The sequence below is a fragment of the Ascaphus truei genome, chromosome 6 (genome assembly GCF_040206685.1).
Source record: "Ascaphus truei isolate aAscTru1 chromosome 6, aAscTru1.hap1, whole genome shotgun sequence".
Classification (NCBI taxonomy): Eukaryota; Metazoa; Chordata; class Amphibia; order Anura; family Ascaphidae; genus Ascaphus; species Ascaphus truei.
The window spans coordinates 102,347,591-102,373,260 of NC_134488.1; the positions used below are offsets into that span (position 1 = coordinate 102,347,591).

At 44.0% G+C, this 25,670-nt stretch overlaps 1 protein-coding gene across 4 annotated transcripts in view; it reads left to right on the plus strand.

Moving 5' to 3' along the window:
• Window positions 1-25,670, plus strand: part of LOC142497521 (pleckstrin homology domain-containing family A member 7-like) — a 57,958-nt gene that overhangs the window by 12,404 nt on the left and 19,884 nt on the right. For 3 of the 4 annotated variants that reach the window (XM_075605400.1, XM_075605398.1, XM_075605396.1), the window contains exons 2-7: window positions 20,575-20,724; window positions 21,602-21,709; window positions 22,775-22,847; window positions 23,334-23,434; window positions 24,563-24,678; window positions 25,100-25,552. In XM_075605400.1, coding sequence (XP_075461515.1) covers window positions 20,638-20,724; window positions 21,602-21,709; window positions 22,775-22,847; window positions 23,334-23,434; window positions 24,563-24,678; window positions 25,100-25,552 — 938 coding nt within the window. In that variant the 5' untranslated portion in view covers window positions 20,575-20,637. The remainder of the gene's footprint in view (window positions 1-20,574; window positions 20,725-21,601; window positions 21,710-22,774; window positions 22,848-23,333; window positions 23,435-24,562; window positions 24,679-25,099; window positions 25,553-25,670) is intronic. The other variant, XM_075605399.1, reaches the window with a different exon arrangement.

Here is a 25,670-nt window from a genome sequence, read left to right on the forward strand (position 1 = left end):
CTACACATAAATAATATATGATATGTGATGGGGTGCTGTTTTATCAATTCTTGAATTCTGCATCACCCTGGTTTGTTATTAGGGCAGTGAAGTGAATAACGTTAACTGGGTCTAATGTAAAAGAAATCCGTGGTTTTCTCCTGGCTGCTGGTTTCCTTTGTCCCCTGCTGCTATTGGTTGGATCTGAAAAGAAACAAATATGGGAGCACACAATGAACAGTATATAATGAGCAAAAAATAAAACACACAGTGGAGACTAAATTCTCCCAGATGTGGTGGATACCAGTCCCAGTGCGCAAGGGGTAAATTCCCAGGTCAAAGCACTAACAGTGGTGCAAATGGATGTGTATCTATATAAATATATTGATGGGGGGAGATATAGACATATAAATATGTATTGATTACTCGCATGGCCCTGTGTGAGTGCCAATCCTAAAATGGGTATCTTTTCCTTGGGCTTCTTTGTAGAATGGCTGTTGTCTGGTCGCAGTTCCTCCTCTGTGTCCACGTCTCAAGTGGTGGTCTTCACCTCGGTGTTATGTGCAGAGGTAATCCAACTCTGTAAAAGTGAATACATTTATTACGTAAAAAATAACTCCGCATTTACACAATGGTATGGCCGCATCGGCACCTGCAGGGTCTGTTTACAGGCTAAGGCCCCGCTCCCTCAGTCAGCGCGCCCGCACTGCAGACAAGCGGCGCGCTGACAGACACAGACCGCGATATGCGGTCTGTAGGGAGCCGGAGCGGGAGGGGGGGGGCGTGGTTTGAGCAGAGGGACCCGCTACTCTTCCCCCCCCTCCCTCCACGGGCTAGGGCTGCCGGACAGGAGGGAGCTGCTGCGGCTGGAAGATAAGCAGCTCCCTCCCCCTTCCCCCACAAATGCCCTCCTCACACATGCGTGTGCGCACACCCCCCCCCCCTACCTTGTGTAGGAAGCTGTCTGACAGCGCCCGCTCCCGCCGCTGATTGGCTCATCAGCGCACCACGTGACGCGTCACCGCTCTGGATCACAATTTTCTTGCATCCCCTGGCGGCTGACGCGTCACAGCGCATAGTGAGCCGTCAGCGAGGGGGGGCTGGGACAGGATCGGAAGGATTCCCCTGCTGGTGGGGAACGCCCGCACCGCCGGGCGCAGCGGGTCCCAGCCCTAAGACTCCGGATTAGTTCCCACTTCCGCGTCCGGATCCTGGGATCGTGACCTCAGCTCTGGCAGGTTCCCTACAGTGGCCGTCTGCAGACCGTTCTAGAGCTCCAAAAAATCCGGTGCCCCCCAAGTTTGCACACCACTGGTGAGCAATATCCTTGCCTAGCCGGAAATCACGGTGGATTAATACGTTTTCAGTGAGGGTTTATTAATTTCTGTGACACTTTTCATTGTCCCTTCAACAAAGCAGTCGGCTGCCCTATTTTGACCTTGACTTGCAGCGTGACCTTTTTGTGTGATCTCTCGATATCGCGAAACAAAGTAAGATTGTGAAGGACTGCACAGGGACTCTTGGTGTAGTAGTACATCACTTCTAGTGTGAACACATTTGGGCTTGTTGCATGCTTTACAGTAATTGTCACGTAATGTGAGATGTCTTCACGAGTATATTATTTTTAGCTTTCAGTTTGAGGGTTTCTGATGTACAGGACAGGTAGCCCGGCCTAAAATGGCTGACATTTGGATTTTCTAAATTGTTAATACTGGCATAATCACTACGACTACGTAGGATTGCCCACTGCATTCTTTACTCTGTTTTTTGTACGAGTACTTGTGAAACCCGTAACAAAACAAATATGTGCTTCATTTCCCTTTTTTATATTTGTTCATCCTTTTTGTAGTTGTACTTTTTTAACAAAACTTTGAAATTTACGTTCTGAAACCACTTATAACATTAGGACTGAAGGAGTGGCTCCGTGAGTAATGACACGGAGTCTCAGAACAATGAGTGTGAAGCAGCCTGGTTCAAATCCTGGTGTCGGCTCCTTGTGACCTTGGGCAAGTCACTTTATCTCCCTGTGCCTCTGGCACCAAAAACAGAGTGTAAGGTCATCTGCACAGGGACTCGTGGCTTTGAAAAATTCTATGTACACTGCTGCGTACCACCCACTGTACTGTGATTGTAAAGCACTGAGTCGCATTAGGAGAAATGCGCTATATGAAATACAGTAGTTATATCCCAGTTGACACAAGGCTACTTCCTATTTAAAGCATGAATTCCTATCTTCCCACTCCCCCCAAAAGTCTCGGGGAGTTTTATTCCTATAATATTAGCACGTTTCCTTCCTTGATTTGTCAAGGATCTCTAGCATCTACTTCAGACTGCAGTTCTGGGGATGAGCGCTCCGTTTTGACCTCCTTGGACAGTTGACAATTGAAACGTTTATATCTCCTGCACAAAGCACCAGCTAAAAATAATACTAATTGTAAAAATGATAATAAATAAAACAGCGATGAGGAGAATGCTGCTTCGTTAGGCCTGTGCAGGCTCAGGACCCCTTGGTAGTGAGTATTTTAATAGTGAAGATGAGTATCATTAGCTCAAAAATGTGTTGAATATTTTTTACTGCTTTTAGCTTTGCCGCACCATTTCATCAACGCACACTAAAATGGGTTTGCAGTACCCGTAATTTTAAGGTATAGCATCCACACTGATGTAAGGGCACAAACCATGCAACAATTAAACACAGGCAATGGAGCTTTTGAATGCTACGAGTTGACGATCATGAATGTTAACCCTTTGGAAAGATCTAAAGGTGAGAGGTTTTTTTTTTTGTTTTTTTTAAGATCTCGCACTCCTTTAAAGTACTTGCTGTACCAGAACAAATGAAATGGCTGTGCACAGTATGCTAGCCCGGGTCTGATCCTGTGGTGGATCCCGTTTTTGAATGAATTCAATAGAAGGAAGGCAGGGGGCACTCAATAAGTTGAAGATTTCTTTATTGAAAATACATATTTCTCCTACGCGTTTCAGTCCCAGCTGGGGTTTCTTGAGTGCCCGCGGCCTTCCTACTATTTAAGATCTAAGTGCTTAACTTCCTCTAATTATGTAGGCAGTTGCTCTCTACAGAGTGTATGGGCCAACCATAGAAGAGAGCATTTCTGACGATGAAGAGGAGCAAATGCATTTCAGTAGAAGATGCACCACCAGGATTTCTAGAATTCCAAATACAGTAGCATGATGGGTATGCGGTTGGAATGGCATTTGCTTGTTGATGTGTACATTGCAGATGTGCAGTAGCCAGCACAAGACATTTGGGTCCTAAGAATAAATTAAAAATTGAATTCCCTTCTCAGAAACCCCAATTGGTGTGGGTAGTATTTTGCATTACAGTATGGAGTAACAGTGGACTTTTGACAGATTTTAGTCTACATCGTTTTTTTTCAAATGTTTGCCAAGATTACATTTTTAGCCGTTCCATTTGTATTTTATTTCATACACCACTTTATTACTATAGTGCATGTTTGTACAGTCCTTAATAACAATGTTTTTAAGAAATATACATTTACTGCTGCTCTTTACTATTCATCATCATCAATTAATTATGTTTGGAAGGCAGAGTGCCTGTCAATCAACCACAGAAATAAATGCAGATTAACCATCATTTGTGTTGTGGATAAACGCCTGTTTTGTATATGTAGCCGAGCCCCCATTTTCCCTGCCGTAGGTGCGGGGGAGCTGGCGGTTAGGTACTGGAACCCTGTGTGATCGGAGAGCCGCTCAGGGACAGCGGGCCGCCATTTTAGGTATCGTAGATGGCTCCGCAAGACTCCTCACAGGACTGCAAGTCCCAGGATCCTCAGGAAGGGATTTGCCACGTGGGGAGTCCCAGCCAATACGGCTCTAAGAACCAGGAGGAAGGGATTAGGTTTGGCGTGCAAACAGACTGCGTGCCAGTCGAGAGAGGGGGAGCAACGGACCAGGTAGTGTCCAGGCAGCAGTGCTTCCCTGGACTAGGCCTAGTCTTGCCCCTCAGGCCCCAGCTAGGCCTTGAGTCACCACCAGCTGAGTGTGCAGAAAAGCCTCAGATAGGAACACTTTGCCCTTTACACAGAGGTGTTATTGTATCGGTGCCTTGTGGTCTGGGACCAGCCACAGAGTCATTAGGTGAGACACTTCAGATGGAGCTCACCTCACACAGCGGATCGGGACGCATAAGGAGAGGGGATTGTTGTTGGCCCCATGTCGTGGGACCTGACTGATCCCTTTGTTTCATCAAGCCGCACCTGGGTACAGGAGTGTCCAGGCAGGTATAAAGTGCAACAACGGTTCACAGGGGTAGTGCTACCTCACACTTGGGTGGGATTGACATTGGGAAGGACACCAGGGTTATTAGTGCCACCGCACTCTCAGTACTTTGGGGGATTCACCAAGTGTGGGACATTGGTGTGTACACTGTGGGTACAAGAGTACTATTGTTGCATGTGTTTAGTATATGTTATTGTGTGTACAGTAAAGATGCGTTATATACCTGTGTGTATTACATGAGGGCCCCGGGCATGTGGCGGGTTCCGTTCTAAGGGCCCGCTGGAAAGCGGAACCGGCTATTTTTGGCGTATGCGCAAATAGGCAATTCCCTTATCCCCCCCCCCCCCCTTCTGCGAATGTGCAACCTTCGTTCTGCGCATGCGCACCCTCATCAACCGCCCGTTCTGCGCATGCGAGACCCCCCGACTTCCCCGTTCTGGGCATGCACAGACATGGCGGCCCCCTTCTCGGTACTGCAGTATCAGCAGATCGCTGAAAATCGGGACATTACTGTATTGGTTTTTGTGAGGGGTTATCCAACCAACGCTGGGATCCCTGATAGGTGGAGGCGCTGCAAGCAAGGAGAAAGAGCTCACCCCCGGCTCCCAGTGGCAGAGGCTTAGGCCTCCTGGGAGCAACAGGTATGGCATAGGAAAAGGGGCTACATATATTTAGCATGGGGACTGTTTGAGAAGTGTCCATATAATATGAAGTATCACAAGCCCTTTTTACTCTCTATTTGCAAATAGAAATTGTACTGGTTTTTTTATATCCAATACTTTTTTTCAGCAGGTATAAGCATTTTAAATATGAAGTGTCTGGAAAGTAAAAATAGAGCTTTCCCCAGAGCCCAGTGCTGCCTGCTCCTAGAGATGAAGAAAACCAGATATACAGTATATATTACAGTATAGTGCGATGTACAAAGCACAGGAATTTTTGCAGACACTGTCCCTGCCCCATAGAGCTTACAATCTATGATTTTGGTGCCTGAGGCACAGGGAGATAAAGTGACTCGCCGAAGGTCACAAGGAGCCGACACTGGAAATTAAATCAAGTTCCCCTGCTCCAATCTGTCGTTTACAGATTCGGTGTCTGTACTCGCTGAGCCCGAGGCTGCACTTATAGTGCCGGCGATGGCGATGCGACCAATGACGTCACCCGTCGCCATTGCAATAGTTATATTTCACATTTAGGCGATGTCGCTGGCTACAAGGCCAGCGACGTCATAAAGGGGGGATACAGAGGGATGGAGAAGCTCCTGATTGGCCGCAAGGGGAGACTGTCGCCGACAAAATCAAATAACAGTGACTACCAGATTTTTGGAAGCACTGTCGCTCCGTCGCGTGCACTGTAAGTGCGACAATGTCCTTGTTTTGACGTCGTGTCGCCGTCACTATAAGCGCAGCCTGAGCCACTCCTATGTTTCATATGTTTAAAAAGTACTTTAAGGAGGCAATCCAAGCAGTGTTTTTTTTTATTTTATTTTTTAAATACAGAATTGAAGCAGGGGGTCTCTGGAGCTGAATCCTATTAATTTCAGCTCCGGGTACAGGAGTGCTTCCGGATGTACTTCAACTAATTCCAAAGGGGGTGCTAGTAGCTTCACCAGGGTTGACTATATGGCTGCTTTTCAAGGCTCCCTGGCGCTGCGGGCCAATAGGAAGCTGTGACGTCATCAGGTGAGCCACAACCTACTCCTGTGACTGAATGTATCATTAACACTATCATCAAATGCACTTGTAGAGTATACAGCAAGGAAAGAATGGCCCTAACATTTATGTAAACATACTGTACATATTACCTGCGCTCCTCCCTTTTTGAGAGCCTTTGTGGCTCACCTGGTTTCTGTTTTATTAAACAGTTCCTTGGAGGTGTTTGGCTCCTACCAATTCTTGCATTAGCATAATGGTGTAATACACCTCATTGTCAGTCTACACTTCACCCTCCACTGAAGAGTAGGTGAGTGTTTATGGCTGACAGAAGAGATATGTGTAAGTATTAATATTTCTCACACTGGTATTTATGCACCCACAGTTAACCTTTTTATAATAAGGCATTTTGTTACTGGCTTGACTACATCCCAAATAAGCAGATGCTTCATTTATTTAACCCATTCAGGGCACTTTAACATACTTCACAAAGTTTCATCCATAAAACAATAAGAAATTACATATATTCAGTGTAGGTATCTGGTAAACTGAGTTTACTTTGACGAGGTTGGCGGCTTGAATCATATTTTCATCAAAAGATGTAACCAAATTACTCCTTTGTTACACAGACTTGGGTTGTAAATGTAAAAGACACTAGTATATTTTAGCACAATTGGTAGGAGCGCAGGGATTGTTCTTTGTTAACCCTATTAAGAGGCCCCACTATTTTATTCCACATCAATATTTCTGTGACATGTAAAATTGCTGGAAATGATGCATACAGAAATATCAAAAAAAAAATGTATTTTTTTTTTTAAATAGGACGGCAAATGCAATTGGCTGCATTATCTAACTGGGCATCATTATAGAAAAGGGTATTTTTCAGATGATGTACAGTACAACACACACACACACAAACACACACACACTTCCCCATGGGAAACGCTTCACTTGAAGAATTTATTATGTACAGTATTAATAGAAGGCAACATTGATGTTCATTTTAAGAACATATTTAGTGTTAATTGCTGTTCTGCTGAGCTGTTTAATTCCTGAGGGTGGTAGAGCTAGGGTAGGAGATATATGAAAGGAGAACTGTCTGGATGCTGTCTCCAGCTGGCCTCTCATTAGCAGACTGAGCTTTCAGAACTGATGAGTGAATGATTGTGGGTGTTTTTATAATTCCTTTGACCCAAGATGTTCCTATCACTTTAGTCTTGGGCAAGGACAGCCTACAGGCTATTGCATGTCGGCTTATAATGTTGGTGGCATAAGAAAGTAGGCTAAAATATATTCCCCGTATGATCATGTTTTATATCGTGGTAACACAATGACTGTAGGTGACGAGCCCCTGCAATATGACGGAGGCAAAATCAGTTAAGCAAGTACATCTCATAAATAAAGGATGTTTTGGTGGTACAGAATGTGTATATGTTCATCACGAGTAAAGAGGTCGGCACTCAAGTGGTCTTGGTGAAAAAGTATCAAAAAGATTTATTGACGATGCATAGTTGCGCCGTCAGGCCTTTCTCATCTTGAGATGCTGCTTGCAGACCGAAACTTTGATCCATCTTCTATAAATCTTTTTGATACTCTCACGAGACCACTTGAGTGCCGACCGCTTTACTCTTCTGGATTGTTAGTGGGATCCACTATGCCATGGGACCACCGTGGCTGAGCACCGGTGCAAGTATCATGTTTTCGTGAGTGCACCACGCAACAGTTTCAGATGTTCATCACAAAGCAGACCACATGGGCACCTGTATCATGTGCAGATTGCAGCTTTGGATATGGCAGGGGGAGGAAACAACGGTCTGCCCCTTTGTACATTACCATGAAGGATCTGGTTAGACTGGACACTACTTAAGAGGCAGGAATCTCTGCCCCTGAGAAACCACAAATTCCTAAACTAGTATATTACTACACGGGCATTATGGCCCACACCTGCCTTTCTCATAAACCTGAAATATAGGTACACATTCCATTGTATTTGTAGGTAAATTCAGATAAGTTTACTTAATGAGGAATGAAGGTGGTGTGAGCTCACAGGGAATAATACAATTCCTTTTTTATAAGGGGGGGGGAGATGGAGACAGCACAGCAGCGGAGAAGCTGTGGGTCCACAACACTTGTCCCAAGTCTTTCTCTCTTCCCCTACACCCCCCCCCCCCCCCCCCGCAGCCCCCCCCCTCCTGTCGGCTCAACGGCATGAAATGATTTTCCATTTCCTTTGGTATGTCCTGGAGTGTTGAGTAGACGCTCTCCCATAAACTTGTAGGAGGGGGTCTTCAGAGCTGTACCCCATTAATTTCAGCCCGGGGAGCCCCTGCTTTCAGAGATACTTGCCTCGAAGGGGGTGCTGGTGTCTCTGCTTTTCAACATATACGCGTCACACAGGCCAATAGGAAGCCGCACCGGATGATGTCACGGCTTCCTATTGGCCCGTAGGGCACGGGAGCTTTGAAAAACGGCCATTACGTGATCCCTGCTTGCAGAGCAGCTACCGGCACCTACTACGGAGGCAAGTAACTGCGAAAGCAGGGGCCCCCGGAGCTGACATTGAATGGTGTTTGCTTTGGAGACTCGTGCTTCAATCCTGTGGCAAAAAAAATCGCCCGCTTAGATTGTCACTTTCATTAATTTTTATCCCAAAATTGTGTACAGGGGAATTTATTATTTTTTGGGTAGGGAAGCAACCCCAGGCATTACAATGGGTTATTTATTTAAAATGTGTTTGTGGATCCTGAGAGAGGCCTTCTGTTTTCCTGCTGAGATGTAATAAAAAAAAATGTATGTATGGTTGTGGGCTGTTATTTGTCGTGTGCCCCCCACCCCCCTTTCAGACCAACTACACAATCACAATGTCATTTAACACATTTCACTATAATATCTTTCTGTTTGGAACAGATACAACAATGCAGTGGGAGGGAGGGACTTCTTGGATCATAATTCTTCTTTGTCTCTGCTCCTATGTTAATTTTGTATTGGAATCCCAATGTATTCTATTTCAAAGAAAAAGTTAGAACGCCGGGGCTGAACCTCCAGCTGGTATGAAGCTTAGGGCTGCTACATCAATTTATCACGTCCTAAACCTGCACATAGCCAAAGAGATACTGAAAGTTGTAATATCTGCTCTGCGTGACTTTGTAAAGTTAGTCATCCTACATTGAGTAATTTTGTGAGGACTTCTCTGTCAGTGGAACAGATGTGTAGTGCATTTAAAGGGTAGTTGGGAGATAGGGCAGCCTTGAGGTCAAGAGCCAGTATGAGTGACATTGGCAAAGGTCGCCCTTTTTCACTAGAGTTTCATAGTAAACTCTTTAGTACAGCATTAATTTTCTCTCAATTGGTGAGAAAAAATCCTGGTCACCTAAAATGTAACCCCTGGTGGCTGTGCGCAGCGCTAACTAACCGGTCAGTCCTCGTCGCGACCGGCAGCAGCGCTCCCCGGCAAAGCTGCATCAGGCGTGCCGTGCAGTGACCGGCTGTGTTGGTGACTGACAGGTGGGAGCGAGTTCACTTATTCTAGGACCCTAGCTGCAGGAGGTTGTGTGTGTCCCAGATGCATGCTGACATACTGTGGTGCAGTTACCAATGGGTTTGGAGGGTGGGGGGAGGAAGGGGGTAGCTCAACGCTGGCTCTTAATAATTCTTTCCTGGTTCCTAAGTATTCTATATTTTTGTCCATGCCTGCTTGAATTATTGCTGTGTATAGTGAAGACGAAACCATATGCAATGCATGCATACCTAACAGGTTCATGAAGAGTGTTAAATGATGTCAAGTCTTTTCTAATCTTTAAACGTTCTGCAAATAAATGGGCAAATTATAACTTTGTAAAGGATGTATTTTTATGCAACAGAAGCGCATGCGTACATTTACACATGTAACCCTCCTTGCCAGGCTTTAAAGGAGTTTGCATCAAGTTGAATTATATACATGCTAGTGTTCAGTCTCTCATACCTGTTCAGGGTGCTGGGTCGGTGCAGGCTGGGCGTAGATGTACAGATAGAATAAGAATGGGCGCCAGGAACTTTTATAGTACAAAAAAAGTTTTATTCACATCTGTTTTATAAGGCATGCCATATGAGGACAGACTTTATGTAAGACATTAACTGGTGACAAATTGTAAAATAACTTTGTGCTTTTTTCCCCTGGTAGCTCTCACTCCTATGCTGTGGAGGAAGTTATACTTGTTTGTCTCAGTGTTGGTTAGCTTGGCAATCTCTGCATAGCGTCAATGCCCCATCTCGAGTGGGCTCCCATTGGGAATCGGTATCCCGTTACTCTGTACTGCCCACCTCGTCCATGCATATTGGATCGAGAGTTTACGCAGTTCCTTCCAGTGGGGCAGATCTGATTATGCTTCGGAGCTACTACCGTAAACTCTGAATCTAACGGCACATTTCGAATTTGCCAATCACGATTCAAAATGTCGCAGCTCTGGCAGTAAAACACGCTTTGTAGCACACAATAACGTGTGCACCCCTCAACAATGGCGCCTAACACTGATTTAAGGCAAGAGTGGAGAGAAATGAAGAACTACACGGTAAGACATTTTAAAAAGTATAAGTAGGAATTTTTTGATAAACAAATACAACGTTGTGAATGTTTTATAAAGTACAGTTTTACATTAATTGGGTTTTTATATTCCATATCCAAGTTCTTAATTTTTCAATATTTTTATTAAACTGACAGCAGACATGTCAATTTTATTTTATTTATAACCCTTTTATAAAATGAACTATCTATATAACGAAATATTTTATTATGACGCTGACCACAATTCCCCAATGGTGCCGTCTATATCCAGAGTTTACTGTAGTTGGACAACTCCTGCCAAGCACATGCTCACTCCTCTTCCTGCATGAGGACAATCTTGGGCCATTACTATAGACGCTAACTATATAGATAGTCTCAGTGCTACTTCCAATATGACAAATCGTATAGTTAAATACTTATCTTTTTGTCTCTTGTTATATTACATGAGGTCACAATCTCAGTAGCACTCCTCTTTGACACAAATTTGTGTGTGGTGGGTTTGGGTTCTGAGCTAACTATATAGGGCACATTCCTTAACTGAAAACCATAAACGGGGGCGCGCGCGTGTGTGTGTGTGTGTGTTTGTCGTTATAACGCGGAGCTCGGGGTTCACATAGTGAGACTGCGTTTTATAACCGGAATAGCGTTAACCATGATAGCTAAATGGCTGCCGCGCAAGGACTTGCCCTTCACCTACAGCTCTCGCCTCTCTGCATTTTTTCTCCAATGTTTTTTTTTTTTTTTAAATTTAAATATAACATTCAATGCTTTATTGCTAACGGACACACACATTTTAGCATACCATGCACCATAGGATTGGTGTGATGTCATATACTCTATTATCAAACTATAGATTATATGACATTACACCAATCTTTTGGTGTAGTGGTAGAGAATATGCAACAGATAGTAAATGGTCATTTATACAATTCAATTTAAACAATATTGTAAGGAAATTAATCTAAAAATCTACTTAATATGCTCCTCTTTTGTGACGTGTGCTTACAGCAAATTTTCCGTGCTTTTATGATTCAGGCTTTCCAGTACTTACTTGCCTTCTCTAGGTTGAAGGCAAAAGCATGGCGCAGTGTTTGGAAAGATGACCGGATTAAGAATGGTCTCCATCTCTTAAAGGGAAACGGTTCTGCACCCTGATTAATCATTTGACACTTCTGTAGGAAATGGGTTGCTTTAGGGTGGGGGGTGGGGGGGGTGGTCTTGAACTTCTGCCTCCAGCGTTGCTAAGCGTGTGCAAGCGTGCGTGGTGTGTAAACGTGCGCAGAACATGCACACTGCGATCTTAAAGTAATTTCAGTTGCAGTGCGCAGCAGTGCTCGTACTGATCACAATAAAATATCCAGTGTTCCTTTTACATACTTTCAGTTGCAGAAACATTTACCAATTTTTTGGCAACCAGGAGGTAATATGACGTGTATATGGGATTGCTTTCATCTGAAATGCTTTTCTATGAACTCCAATAACTACCAGCATTTCAGAGATCCTAAATTAGTCACACATGCGATGTAACTGAACTCAAAGCATTGTTAAAAGGAACAGTGAGGCCTGCACAGCTCTGGCACGTTACCCAAGATACTGGCAGCTTTCACAGGCACAGCGTGGACAGCTTGCCACTGCTCGTCCTGGCTAAATCATATCTTGGGGCCATTATTTAATATGTATTAGAGATCAAGGTTGGCGTATTTAATATGATGCTGCAGGCACCTATGGTGGCAAAAGGGCTAATGCAGTACAAGTTGTAGTAACTTGCTTACAAATAAGTACTGCGATTTTTTAACTCCTTCTGTACGCAGAGCAATGTATTCTAGGACTGGCACAGACTGGTCTGGTAATGGCTTCTCTTGGAAAAATGGAGAGTTCCTTCTGCACTACAAAGTGACAATTGATTTGCGATGTTTTCGTGATCTATAAAAAAAAACTGCAAAATGGATTAACCTTACAAGGTTAAATAGTTTAATTATCTGTTTCTCGAGGTTGCACAATCTGAAGTGGCAAGTGCTGTTACAAAGCAATATCCCATCAGTCTCTTGTGAATGTTGAACATGATGTGTTCCAATATGCACCATTACACTGATAATGGTTACATTCTAAATGAATCTTCTACAAAAGACGAAGTGTGTGTAATCAACCAGAAATGAACCTTTACTATAATGCGTACTTTACAATGCATGTAATAAAAGTAGTTACACTACATTGTGGCTCGGACTGAATGTTGAAGAGCTCCATGCTGGGCTGCTTGCCTCAGAATCTGGTTTTCTATCATTGCTTCCTTCTCCGGAAAGGGGCGAGGATAGTTCCCATGGCTAATAGTGGGACACACATTCCATTGGCTGCTTGTCAGGGCTAGAAATGGAAAGAGTGGGAAACTGAGATTAAGGAGGGAAGAACCAAGTCATTAACAGCTGTGCTACAAAAATAGTGTACAAAGACAGCACCTGTTAGAAAGAAGCTGTTATTAAAGACTTTGTACACAGGAAAGTGCTATTGCAAAGATTATTCTCCTATCTCTCTGAGATTACTGGTTTAGTATCCCTAGTTTTCCATAGGATTATGACTATACTAGATTACTTGTATGTTGTGAAGCCTTTTAGTTGATATCCTAAACATTACCCATTTGTATTGTGTTGCATAAGCTTCCGCCCCCCCCCCCCCCCAATGTGCCTGAAGAAGACACCAAGGAGAAGATTCATGAAGCTCTGACGTGGGATTTCGCCCATAATCCGTCATTAATTACCATTGACCTGAATGGATCGGAGGCAATACCCTGTACAAGCAGTCCTCGTTTTACAACGCTTTGCTTTACAACGAATGGCTTATCCAACGCTATGCAATGCATACCTATATTCATTTTTACAACGCCAAAATGGCTTATCCAACGCTCTTACGACGCTTTGCAACGTTGTGCATGTGTATATATATATAGACATTCACATAAACAACGTTGCAAAGCGTTGTAAGAGCGTATATATAATATTATACTATATAATATTATATTATACTATATCATATATTATTTATTATGTTATATTATATATATAATACAGTATATACACTATATAATTTATGTGTGTGCTGCATATCTTATTGTCTGCATAAAATATTTGGTGTATTTTAGTGTTAAAAATGCCTTCAGGAACGGAACCTTTCATTTAAACAGTGTTCCTATGGGAAAACGTGTTTCGCTTTACAACGTTTCGCTTTACAACGCCATTTTGAGTAACACATTGTGTCGGATAACCGAGGACTGCCTGTATTGGAGCTTGACGAGTGTGACCCGCAAGTCCTTAGGAGTGGGATAATGCACAGTTAACGATGCAATCACTCCCCATTAAGCAATATGCATTAATAAGTGATTCACTATTAAATGCTCATTACTTCATCTCGCTCTCTTAAAATGAGGGGGTGATCATTTTTTAGTAATTTGTGTTCAGATCTAGTTCTTAATATTGTAGTGTTTTTCATCCCGGTTCTTAAGAAACCTTGGGTTCCCCGGGCATCCCTAAGGGGTTCCCAACATTTTTCAGGTAATTTTGAAAATTGTATCAAATACAGAAGAATTTACAATGTATCTGATCTCAGATATGCAATTAGAGAGGGTTGGGGTTCCTCAGAATTTCACAATATAATTATAGGGTTCCTTAACTAAACGGTTAAAATGCACTGGGAAAGAATTTCATCCTGTGTAAGGTGCACAGTATTTTGTTACATTGCAGTGTGTTGTGACATTCAGTGGTACAAAAAACAGTCCATGTTTTCGTGTGTGTGTGTGTTTTATAATAAAGCTGTGATTCAGCCAAAACGATTTGAAGAAACAGACTAGCCGCCCCAAGGTAAATGCTTATGGCGTAGTCTACACCTAACAATTAGTATCCCCCATTTGCCATGTTTATATTTTTTGGGTGAGTTTTTACTGTCTTGGGTGCCGACCTTCCTTTGTTTCCTCTTCCTTGTATTGATGACACTCTTATGCTTGATAACTCATGTATTTAAAGGTCACAACAGTTGTCTGTTGTCAAATGGCCTTCATGTTGTACAGTAAAAAAAAAACACATTGGCAACAGCAACCCATTTTCTGTGCTCATTTGCAGTCTAGATCACTGCAATATTGAAAATGGTCCCACTTAACTACATGAATCACCCATCCTCAATCGGATGCGGTACTGAAAGCAACTAAAATGATAGCCTTGTAAAACTCTTCATATTTTAAAGGGTTGTCTAATGTTGGTTCCCTGGCTCCCTTGTTTATTTCAGTTGTAGGTCCAGATAGAGACTTCCTTTTTATCACAGCTGGTCTCTTGCTCAGAGAAATACCACCCCTATCTGCTGGAATACTGCGCCTTGACTGATCCATTTTCCAGTCACTTGATGGGATCTGTTTGTCCTAAAAAAAAAATTCTTATGGAAATGAATGTTCAGTCTGGTGTGGTTGTGAAGCAAGTCCCTGCTCAGATTATATTCCTGGAAAGTCCTCAAGAACTGGGTTCACGCACATGACACATATGACTTCACTGTAGATTTTACAGTATTTCTGTACCATGTCAAGCTAGGGTTTCAAGTGAGATGCACTTCAGTTACAGTTTGCCAGTGATGTCCTGTAGGGGGCACTGGAGAATTTAGTGGTTTTCTGTAACACTAAGCAGAAGAACGTGTCTTTTGGTCGTGCAAAATAACATTGCCTTATTACTGTATATAGATGTGGTATCGATTCAGAGCATTGGAAATGTACACTATTTTCAGACCTTTCAAAAGAAAACCAGCACTCCAAAATATTTAATGTAATGTTTTGCAAAAGTGTTTCATCCTAGCCAGACTGCTAGCCAGGAGCTGAAATTGAATTGTTTATGGATAGGCAATCATGCTATTCAACATTTAAACTGTTTACACTCCAACATCAAAACCTGTTTTTATCAGCATTAAGAGTGCTGGAGATTGGTGAAGTTGGTCGTGCTTCTCATGCAGTTTTCAGCAGTTGACCTGAAGCAACGTTTTATGTTCACATGCAATAGACTTCATGGTTCGTTTCCAAAGAGTCTATGGTGACAATTATAATGAAAAAAATGTGTGTAATTTGAATATGCAAATATAAGCTCATTATTCAAAGGCGGGTTGACTGCACTTTTAAAGTGTATATGAAAACCGATAGCAAAGCTTAATTTATTTTTTTTATTTGTTTCATTAAATAATCAAAACACATTTTACATTTATGATAATTGTAACATTTGACGTTTTTGGAGCTCCAAAAAAGCTGATTGGAGGCAGGACGGTAAATTGGCCTCGCAGGACTGTTGGGCCATATACATATTGAGCGAATACTAAACATGTTGAAACTATGCAGCAGGACAATAATATTCTATACTGTAGTGTACGTCTCTTTCTGGTTGGAGTTAGTGCAGCCCTTTGTCCGTGTGTGCATGAATAGGACATTCATGTTTTCCCTAATCTGAACCCTGACTTCACATTTCGTAGGTGGAGAACATTCTTTACATTGTTAAAGATCTCTTGTTTAGTGTCGGTCTCCCACACACTCTTGTTCCTTGGAAAGGTCTTCTGATTGCTAAGCTGCCCTGTCTCACACACATATACACATATATACACAGACACACACACACACGCAGTTTAACACACGCCAGAAATTCTTTTTCTTTTAGATTTGACTTGGTCAGTGTGAATGTGCCATGTTGGTGCCAGCTTGACTCAAACAGGCTGGGCTTAATTAAGTCGGCGCCCAGCTTCTGACAAAGATGGAGCACTGCCAGGTGTCCTGCTCACCCCCTCGAACAGGCTAATGATAACATGTATCACATACATTTAGAAGCTCATTTTATTCACACTTGTTCCCAACACACTTTTACACTGTACAAACATGTTTTGTTGTCACTGTTGGGTAGCTAAATTACTAATCTAACTCATGAACTTGCAGACAGAATGAAGTGATGATGTGAAGTGATGATGCCTCTTTTATATAGTACTAGAGTATTTTGTGCAGATGGTGGCCACATCTTCATAAGGCCGTAAACAAAGTATAAGTAATACTTAGAAGGGCAGCTGAAATAGTGTGTGGTCTAATGCTTCATAAAATACTTCAGGCCAGTGGTTTCCAATCCTCCTCCCTCTTTTTTTTTTTTTTTTTTTTTTTAAAGGAACCCTATAATTATATTGTGAAATTCTGCGGAACCCCAACCCTCTCTAATAGCGCGTCTGAGATCAGATGCATTGTAAGGCTGCGCTTATGGTGCCAGCGACGCGACGGCGCGGCAAAACAAAATGTTCTGCCGCCATCGCGTGCGCTTAAAGTAAGCGTGGAGTGATGGATTGGTCGCGATCGCTGGAAGTCATCTCTATTTGATTTTTCAGCGACCGTCGCGTCACCGGCACTATAAGCGTAGCCTTAGGATCCCCAACCCTCTCTAATAGCGCGACTGAGATCCGATGCATTGTAAGTGTAACGGGTATTACCCCCCCCCCCCAATCGCAGATATATTGTGGGTGCAAGGAACATACGGTGTTACCCTGTGTGTGGTGCGTTACCTGTTGGCTCAAGATACTATGAGTAACCACTTACTCGATGCAGCGCCTCCACCTGCGATGGCTCCCACCTCGCAGGACAAATACAATAATCACATACACTGTATGTATAATAACCAATGTCTTTTACTAACATGCAAGACAACATATCACGGCAATACCATAATAACCGGTGTCCCTCTCTAGAGGAGACACTTACTGCGTCGCACAGGACGCTTCCCCAACACCAGGTGATCCCACCCAGTGTCCATAGAAACTCCACCCAATGTCCCGCACTCTTGAAGAGAGAGGCAATGGGTGACTTGCAGTCACTATTATACTAAGGGCCCGTTGGTGCACTTATGTATTTGATAGTACGTGCCGAGCACTCCGGTGCTCGGAACCGCAACAGCTTCACAAAGGATCAGTCGTTCTGTGATCCGGTCCGATGAATCCTTGCTTGGGGTCTCCCAGGGGCGATCCCACCCTGGAGATAGTCTCTTGTCTCTGGGTACCGACTTGAGCCCAAGTCGTCTCTCGTGGAGCGCAGCAGCCGCTGTGTCCCTGTCTATCCCTGGCACTACGTGACACGGTCCCTAACCTGGGGCCTGTCCCTGTAGAACCACAAGCTGGGGAATGAGAACCTACCTGGGACCTAAGGGGTTAATGGCCTATCCCGTCCCCCTAGCTCTTCCCGGTCCTGACTCTAACTAACTACTAACCCTCGCAGCACTTTCAGTAACTTGCTACAACCTACTCGCTACCTGCAGCTAACGTACTGCACTAACACTGTGCCTGCCTGTCAGACCTCACGGCACTGACAGCCGTGACCCTGACAAGACAGCACACTTACACTAAGGGCCACGTCCCTATCTTGGGCCGTCCCTGATCAATTACCCACTAATCTGGTGGGGAGTTGGGGCCTACCTGGGGTGTGGGTACCTATCTGGGTGCAGGAGCTGCACTCGCTCCCCGCACCCTTCCTTCCCTCACAGCTCCCTGGCTCCAACTGCCTGTCATGCTGCAATCCCGCGAAAATGTATCTTTCTCCCTGCCTGGAGATCCTAAGCCCTATTGGCTCCCTGGTGTCACGTGGGGTGCGCAGAGGCTCCTGGGACTCGTAGTCCCTACCTAGAGCCTTCCCTGGTAGGCTAGGGCTTCGCGGGCTTTCTATCTCCTGCGCCTGCGCAAGCTGTCTGGGGCTGCCTCAACCTTTCCCTGACTAGCCTCACGCTCGCGCGACTTCTCCCTAGCTTTGGGGCCTTGCCTGCGCGAGTCTCTCCTCAATGGCGGCGCCCTCTTCGCTAGCCGCCGGGACCCTAGCGACGCGACCGCGGCCTTAGCAACGGCCCGATCGCGTCCCCGGCAACCGGCCGCATGCAGGGGAAGACGCGCTGCTCCCTGCTCCGGCCCCCACCCTTGGAAGCAGCCGTCGGGTCCGTCGGCACCCGCGACCGCGCTGCAACAAGGGAGGGGGGTCTCCAGGAGCCACGGGAGCTCCAGGCTACATAAGGAACCCCAATCCTCTCTCCGTCTGAGATTTAAATTCATTGTAAATTATTCTGTATTTGCTACAGTTTTCAAATGACTTGAACATTTTAGGGGATGCACAGAGAACCCAAGAGTTCCTAGGCACCACTGTTGGAAAAACACTGCTTTAGGCTCTCAACATTGCAAGGTAGCTTGCAATTTATTGACAAACTGAAACAAAGCAATAAAGGTGAAGGAGCGTTTCCTGACGGATTCTGTAATTGCCTTTTTGCATTTCAATGACATCAAAATTCAGTAGGTCTACTATCCATTTTTTTTTTTTTTTAATAATTGTACGACTGTGACTGTACAAATATAGACTTTAAAAACCTGTTCCTAATTTGCCTAACTGTGCAGCTTTTTCTACCCCTTTGTATACCTTGTGCTGAGCAGAGATAATAAGAGAAAGTGGGTGTAGCATTGGAAAAGAAGTGAGGTGTGGAGGAGAACCATTTGGTAGATTAATGCGGTTCCACTGGCTGCAGAGGGATAGTGAACAATGCTGAAATATTACCAAGTCTGGGCTGAATACGTTAATTGGATCACTCAGGTGGAAAACGGCCAAATAGTTTTTCACCCTTACTCTCTCCCCCATGGTTACACCATTACACTAACCTACGCTTCTTTGAAGAGAGCGCCAGCCCAGTCTTGGACCTAATCTGCCATTTTCACTCCCTTGTATATATTGTGTTTCAACATTGTTGGAAGTTGCTGGCAGGCTGTGCTTCCTGCTGCAGTTTCACACACTAAGTCACCTCCGTTCAGGACTGGAGGTCAGCAGGTTAATTCAGGGCTGCTGAAACAACAAGGTATCTTGCCATATCCCCAGCCCAAGCTACACATTATGCACTGTTTTTCTAAGGACCAAATACTAGCAAGCATGGGGAGAGAGGCACAGCCTCACTGCTATGTACAGAGATTAAGACTCAGGGGTGGGCAACTCCAGTTCTCAAGGGCCACCAACAGGTCAGGTTTTCAGGATATCCCTGCTTCAGCACAGGTGACTCATTCTGAAAACCTGACCTGTTGGTGGCCCTTGAAGACTGCAGTTGCCCACCCCTGGATTAAGTGCTGTGTTCTGTTTTTCTGTGCATGGACAAGTTGCTTTGTTACCCTGCAGATATTTTAAAATGGTTTTCTACACCAGCATCTGTCTATTTTTGTTTCTAAAAGTTCTGCAAAATAAAATAAGTTCTACAAATGTTTTTTTTTTTTTTTTTTTTTCTACATGTATTCAAAACTGCAAGACACCAATGAGTGGATGTTCTTAAGATGGCCATGGTTCAGGCTCATTTGTATTGCTGCCATGGTCGTGGGGATTAGTAATTTTATTTAATATTTTGCATGTCGAAAATAACCTTCTTTCTCTGACCTTCATAAAGAAGCAGCAGCGTGAGTGAGAGAGCCTGATAAAGTGGTTAATGTGCTAGCATGAGCTCAGAGCATTGCTTTCAAACACAAAATACATAAATATAGAAATACCAAAAATGTGGCTCCTGTAGCTGTCGGCTAAATACGATAATCTGCTCTTAGATCAAAAATAGGATAAGTGTAAAATTTTTTTTTTTTACCATTATCTGCTGCTATTGAGCGAGACTGACTGCAAGTGATTTATTTCTGATTTTTACTATGAAGCCAAGCCTGTCAAATAAAGGATTGTATTGTTTAATATTTTTGGCTTGAGTTTCTTTCCTAAAAAGAGGCCAATAGGGGGTGGTTCCTGCACCCCGCGTGTGCCCCTAATGGAGAGTGCCCTACAGGGACGCCTACAGTGAAGATGCATCGAGTAACAATGTGTTTTATTATTTAGTGTGGTTTGCAACCAACGGTCACAGATTTATAATTGCTAAAATTGTCGTTCTCAGTCTGTGTAATTAAATTCTGTGCAGTTTTTTAGGGTAATTTAAATGTGACAAAAAGCCCCTATTTCAATCGGTTGCTTTCAATGTAAACTTTAAAGGTAAATGGGATCTCTGTAACCTAATTGTATTTGAAAGTTTATCAGAACTGATACTGCGCGAGTGATAATGGAAACATGTTTTGAAACCACTTGAAGCCTGCTAGGAAATGCCCTTTAATGGTTTGTTATTTTTACAGGCCGTTTGAATAGCCTCTGACCCAGCAACTTAAGCTGTTCACCCTGATTACAACCTGCAGAACATGACTGAGGAGATGGAGCGTCCTAGGAGTGGCCTCAGTGTGGCCAGCAGTGTAGCCACAACTGCCTCTCTGAACCAGGTATCAAGGGTTAGTGTCACTTGCTTCTTTTCCCCCCTGTCCTTTATTTGCAATGTTCTGCAGATCCCTCTAGCGCTAAAGGGGTTGTGGGAGCAGTAGGGTATGGGGGGATTTAAATGTAACTATACATTGAGATGACCTGAAACTAATGTGTGCTGTCTGCCTTCTTGATAATCGGTATACTGGCCACAAACCATGTTTTCTCACTCTGGGAGTTGTTGTGTCAGCTGTGATAGCACAGATCTGGTGTTCCTGCACGGGAAGCCTGTTGACTTCAGTGGGGCACAATAAGCCCCTCTGTTACTGCCCTATTGGAATGAAATATACAGCTTAAAATATTTTTTTGTAACAGACTTGTGAAGTCTGTGATTGCATTGGTCCCACAAAGTATACATTCGGTGCTTCAAAGTTGTTGTGTATGCAATCAAGGAGTGTGTAAAAAGGTTTCTTTACAGGGGCAATGCATGTACAAATTCTGTTTCCTGCTGTGTTTTTCCCAATGTTCAGCACATTACTTTATGTTCAACGCTGAAATCATGATGTGCATGTTGTTTAGGCAGTGAAACCTTTTACTTCCTCTGACTGACAATGGCTTTCATCTTTTTTTTTCTTTCAAACTTTATTGTATTTTTCAAAACATAAACATCGAGGAGATATCAATTCACATAGGAGAACCCTACATCATGTTTTTCCTTTACAATACAAAGAGTCAGAAACCCAGATTGTGGATGTCGTGCGTGACTTTACAGTGTATATAAATTGCTGAGATGCAGGTGCACTCCCTTAATTTAACTTAGGGGTTCGACTTTTCCTTATTCAAACGGCTTTCATCTTTTAACCGTCTCAAAGAAACGTAAACACTAATATCCACATCTCTTCCCTTCAGTCATCGACCAGGTCTGTGAAACGGGTGCACACGTTCGGCAAAAGAGAATATTCCATCAAGCGAGACCCTAACTCGCCCGTGGTGATGCGGGGCTGGCTTTACAAACAGGTGCAGTGACTTTCCGGAATGTTCCCTTGCTCGCTGTGCTCTGACTCGGGAGAAGTGGGATGTTGTAGGCGAGGGCTCTTAAACTAGTTTTCAAAAGGGGCCAGATCAACAAATGTTTTTGTATTAGAAGGGCCACAGCAGTGTTACATTGTAACTTTGGGTACATTTTAAAGACTTAAACAACAAGTGAAGTTTAGTGTGAAAAATTGCCCCACCTGCCTGAGTAACTACAATGAAATTAACATAAACAGACAGTGCAAGGACACTCAAGCCCTTTGTGGGCCTTTTATGGCGTATTTAATATTTATTTACATAAGGAGCGCGTGTGTTTTTGACCACTTTGGTTGTTATCCGTGAATTCTTAATACGATTAGTAGCTGAGGCCACTTTGTGATATAACTGGATGGTGGTCTAGGTCTTGAATCTTTTTGTGTGTTCCTAGCTGTCTCAGTAAAACATTCTACATCATTAAACCCCATAGTTTACTTTCAGTGAGAATGTCCTTTTGTTTGTCAGGTATAGTTCTGCAATCTGATTGGGGTTTCCAAGTCTATATACTGTAGCTGCTCTGCATCCAGGGTGCGTTTGTCATCCTCTAGTGGCAGATATTGAAACAATCGCATGCACAAGTTGAAAGACCATTTTATATTTCCAAATATTTGTATTGCACAATCTTCGATTCCCCCTATATTGCAAGATAGCAGCACATTTCTCTTTAGAATCTATTCCATTTTGCACATTGTGAGAAACCTGCTCGATTTTTTTATTTATTCTTAAAATATTTTACCAGGGGAAAAAAATAAACACAGTTACCTCTCATAAGTAATGTTCTGGGTAATAGCAGCCAATACTTACATGTTGCAGTACTGTTTGAAACCCTACCTTATCAAAATTGTCAAGTGTGTAATCTACTGGAGGGTCAGAAAGGGCAAATATTTTGTAAGCAACCTTTGACGGTGAAAGTTTTCAGAACTGCTTCTACAATAAATGTTTTGACTTCTGAAGAATGATTCCTGAACACAGTTTTTGTTTTTGTTTCGCTAACACTGTTCTGTTCTGTTGCAGGACAGCTCCGGCTTACGGCTTTGGAAGAGAAGATGGTTTGTGCTGTCAGATTTCTGCCTGTTTTATTATCGAGGTGACTTAATTTGACTATATTTTGTTGACCTTGTAAGCCAATTATTTATTTTTATTGGGAAATAGGAAACTAATAGGTTAACTAGCCTCTTAACTGTCAGATACTTGTACCGAATTGTGCAGCCATAGGGTTAAGACATGAATAGACACAGCGGTAGAGAGAGTCATTAAACTGATGTGATTTCGGCAAGATTACGTGTTAACCATTCAAGTTAGTGGCAGGTACCGCGTGATCACCGCTATCGGAGCTTAGTGTACCCCCCCCCTGCCAGATTTCGGCAATCTAAGTTCAGTAACTATAAACGTAACTATTGGGAATTTGAAGATACAAAAATTAGTTTCTCTAATTCAGGCTTTTAAAAGCTAGGCGCTTAGGCCTACATTTGTGGAATAAGTGTTGTAGAAATCATCCTTTTAACTTAAAGAAAGTCGTACCTTCAAATAATTTTTTTTTTTACTGATCTCCCCCAACTTTTGCGTATTCCAGACAGCCGAGAGGAGATTGTGCTAGGCAGTATCCTTTTACCAAGCTATGAAATCTTACCTGCCAGCCCTCGGGAGGGGAAACACCGAAGGTTCAGCTTTAAGGTATGTTTAATGAGCCTCCTGGGAAGTGCAGATAGGTTTAGATCATTCTTGGGTCTTTTGTTCAATAATGCAAGAGTTATATAGATCAGGGGCGCGCAAACTGTTTTTTTGCGGCGCTCCTCCGTTGGCCGCCCCCTCCTTACCTCGCGCGGCGTCAAATTACGCGTTGGGGTCGTGTCACGTGACCCGCGGCGTCATTTGCCTTCACGTTACATGGTCAACCGAGACATCACATGACCATGACGCCGCGTTGCCATGGTCACGCGTCCTGATGGCGGCTGAATCCTGGTAAGTAGAGGCTAAAGAGGCCTCACGCAGTCTACCGGCATTGAATTTGAATGCCTTGGGGAAGAGCGCGGGACCTCTGCACCCGCCCGCGCCCCCCAGTTTTGCACAGTACTACAGATCAGCGGTGCGCAAACTGGGGGTCGCGACCCCCAGGGCGGGCGCGAGACTGCCTGCGGGGGGAGGGGGAGCTGTTTACAGAGGCCCCGCGCGCGCCCCGAAGGCACTTAAGTGCCGGGGGAGCTGCAGTGCCTCTGTAAACCTTTACTTACCTTGGCTCCACACGCGGCGCCATGGCAACGCTGCGGTCATGACGCCAGAGCCGAGGTAAGTTGGGGGGCGCGGGGGTGAGGTGACCGCAAGCAGGGGGGCGCAGATAGATTACAATATGCACTATGTCTGTATCCAGCTATGTTACATTCACTTTGGCTGCATTGGCATCACTTGCATAAGCGAATTATACACAGACAGGTTCTAGAGCAGCGGGGTCGATAAGGAGGTGGTGTTAGATGCTACCCATACAAGAACAAGGGATATTAATGCCTGTCTTGCAATCATAGGCCTGTTCTTTCTCTGAGCTAATGATCTCTTTCCTGTTTCTACCCTTTTTTTCCCCTCTATATTTTAACCCCACAAGAGTCTTCTTTAGATGCATTTAGTTTATTCCTCTGAAATGTATTAATTCAGCTGTTAACCATGTTTCGCCCAGATGTTTTTATTTCACTTTTTTTTTTTTCCCCCATATAAATATTGACGCTAATCCGATGGCAATAAATTGTGAGACCGAGTTGGAAAGTAAACCCTTGGTAATCAATCCTAATGGTTTCCCTAACTTGTTTACAGGCCGAGCATCCTGGCATGCGGACCTATTACTTTGGCGCTGATACACAAGAGGATATGAACGCCTGGATCCGGGCAATGAATCAGTCTTCTCTGGTGGTTGCTGAAGACAAAAACAAGTATGAATTTTGGGTGTCTTGTCTGCTTTTCTGCTTTCATATGCCAAAAATAAGCTGCGGCACACCTCCAAAATGTAAACAGAGGGCTCCATCAAACCTTTATAAATCAATTGAAAAATGGACTATCGGGCACCACAAACGTTAGGCCAGGTCCCCGCTGGCTACTGCAGCTCCCGCTGTGGCGGACGCTGCAGGGACAAGAGCTCCCCGCTGCGAGGGGTAGCTCCTGTGCTGTGCCGACAAACTCTTGCTCTCAAGAACTGAGATCAAGACCCGCGACGGAGCGCTAGGCCACGCCCCCCAGCGGTTCAGCCAATGAGGGCGAACCTGCCGGGTGACGTCTGTTTCCCCCCCCCCAAATCAAAGTAATGCATCATTACATTTGCATATTACATGTCAACCTTTCGTCTGTCTCTTACAGGAGTAGCCATGTCCACAACCTGACAAATTCGCCACAGGATGACCTATACGCCAGCTATGAGGATTTTGCTCACACTGGGTTCAGCCCTGGTGGTGAGCACGCAAAAAGTGCAGAGTCCCTTGAGATTGCACACCTGTCTGAGTCCAGATCACAAGATGAGAGCTCCAGGGAAAGTCTCCCGGGTCAGGATAGGAATGGAGACTCGGAGAAGGATAGTTTGTTCAGTGGGCTCCGGGAGTCTTTGACAGACGCTATGCAACATTTCACGTCCTTATCCCAAAATGGGTCAGTCCCGCCTCCCACCCCTGAAGGTGGGGAGAAGAACATGGAATTCACTTACTGCAAGCAAGAGGTGGAAACCAAAAAGTCCCTGGAGAGAAAAGACTCTATTCCTGAGGAAGAAGAGTGGGTGCCTTTTCATAAAGATCAATCTGCCATTAAGGAATCTTTGGAGTAAGTAATTGTTGTATAAGACTTTTATTTTGATATGTCACAGGATTGAAATAAATTGAAAGTATTTATGGAGAACATAGATAGATACCACGCTTAATCATTAATTCCAACTATATAT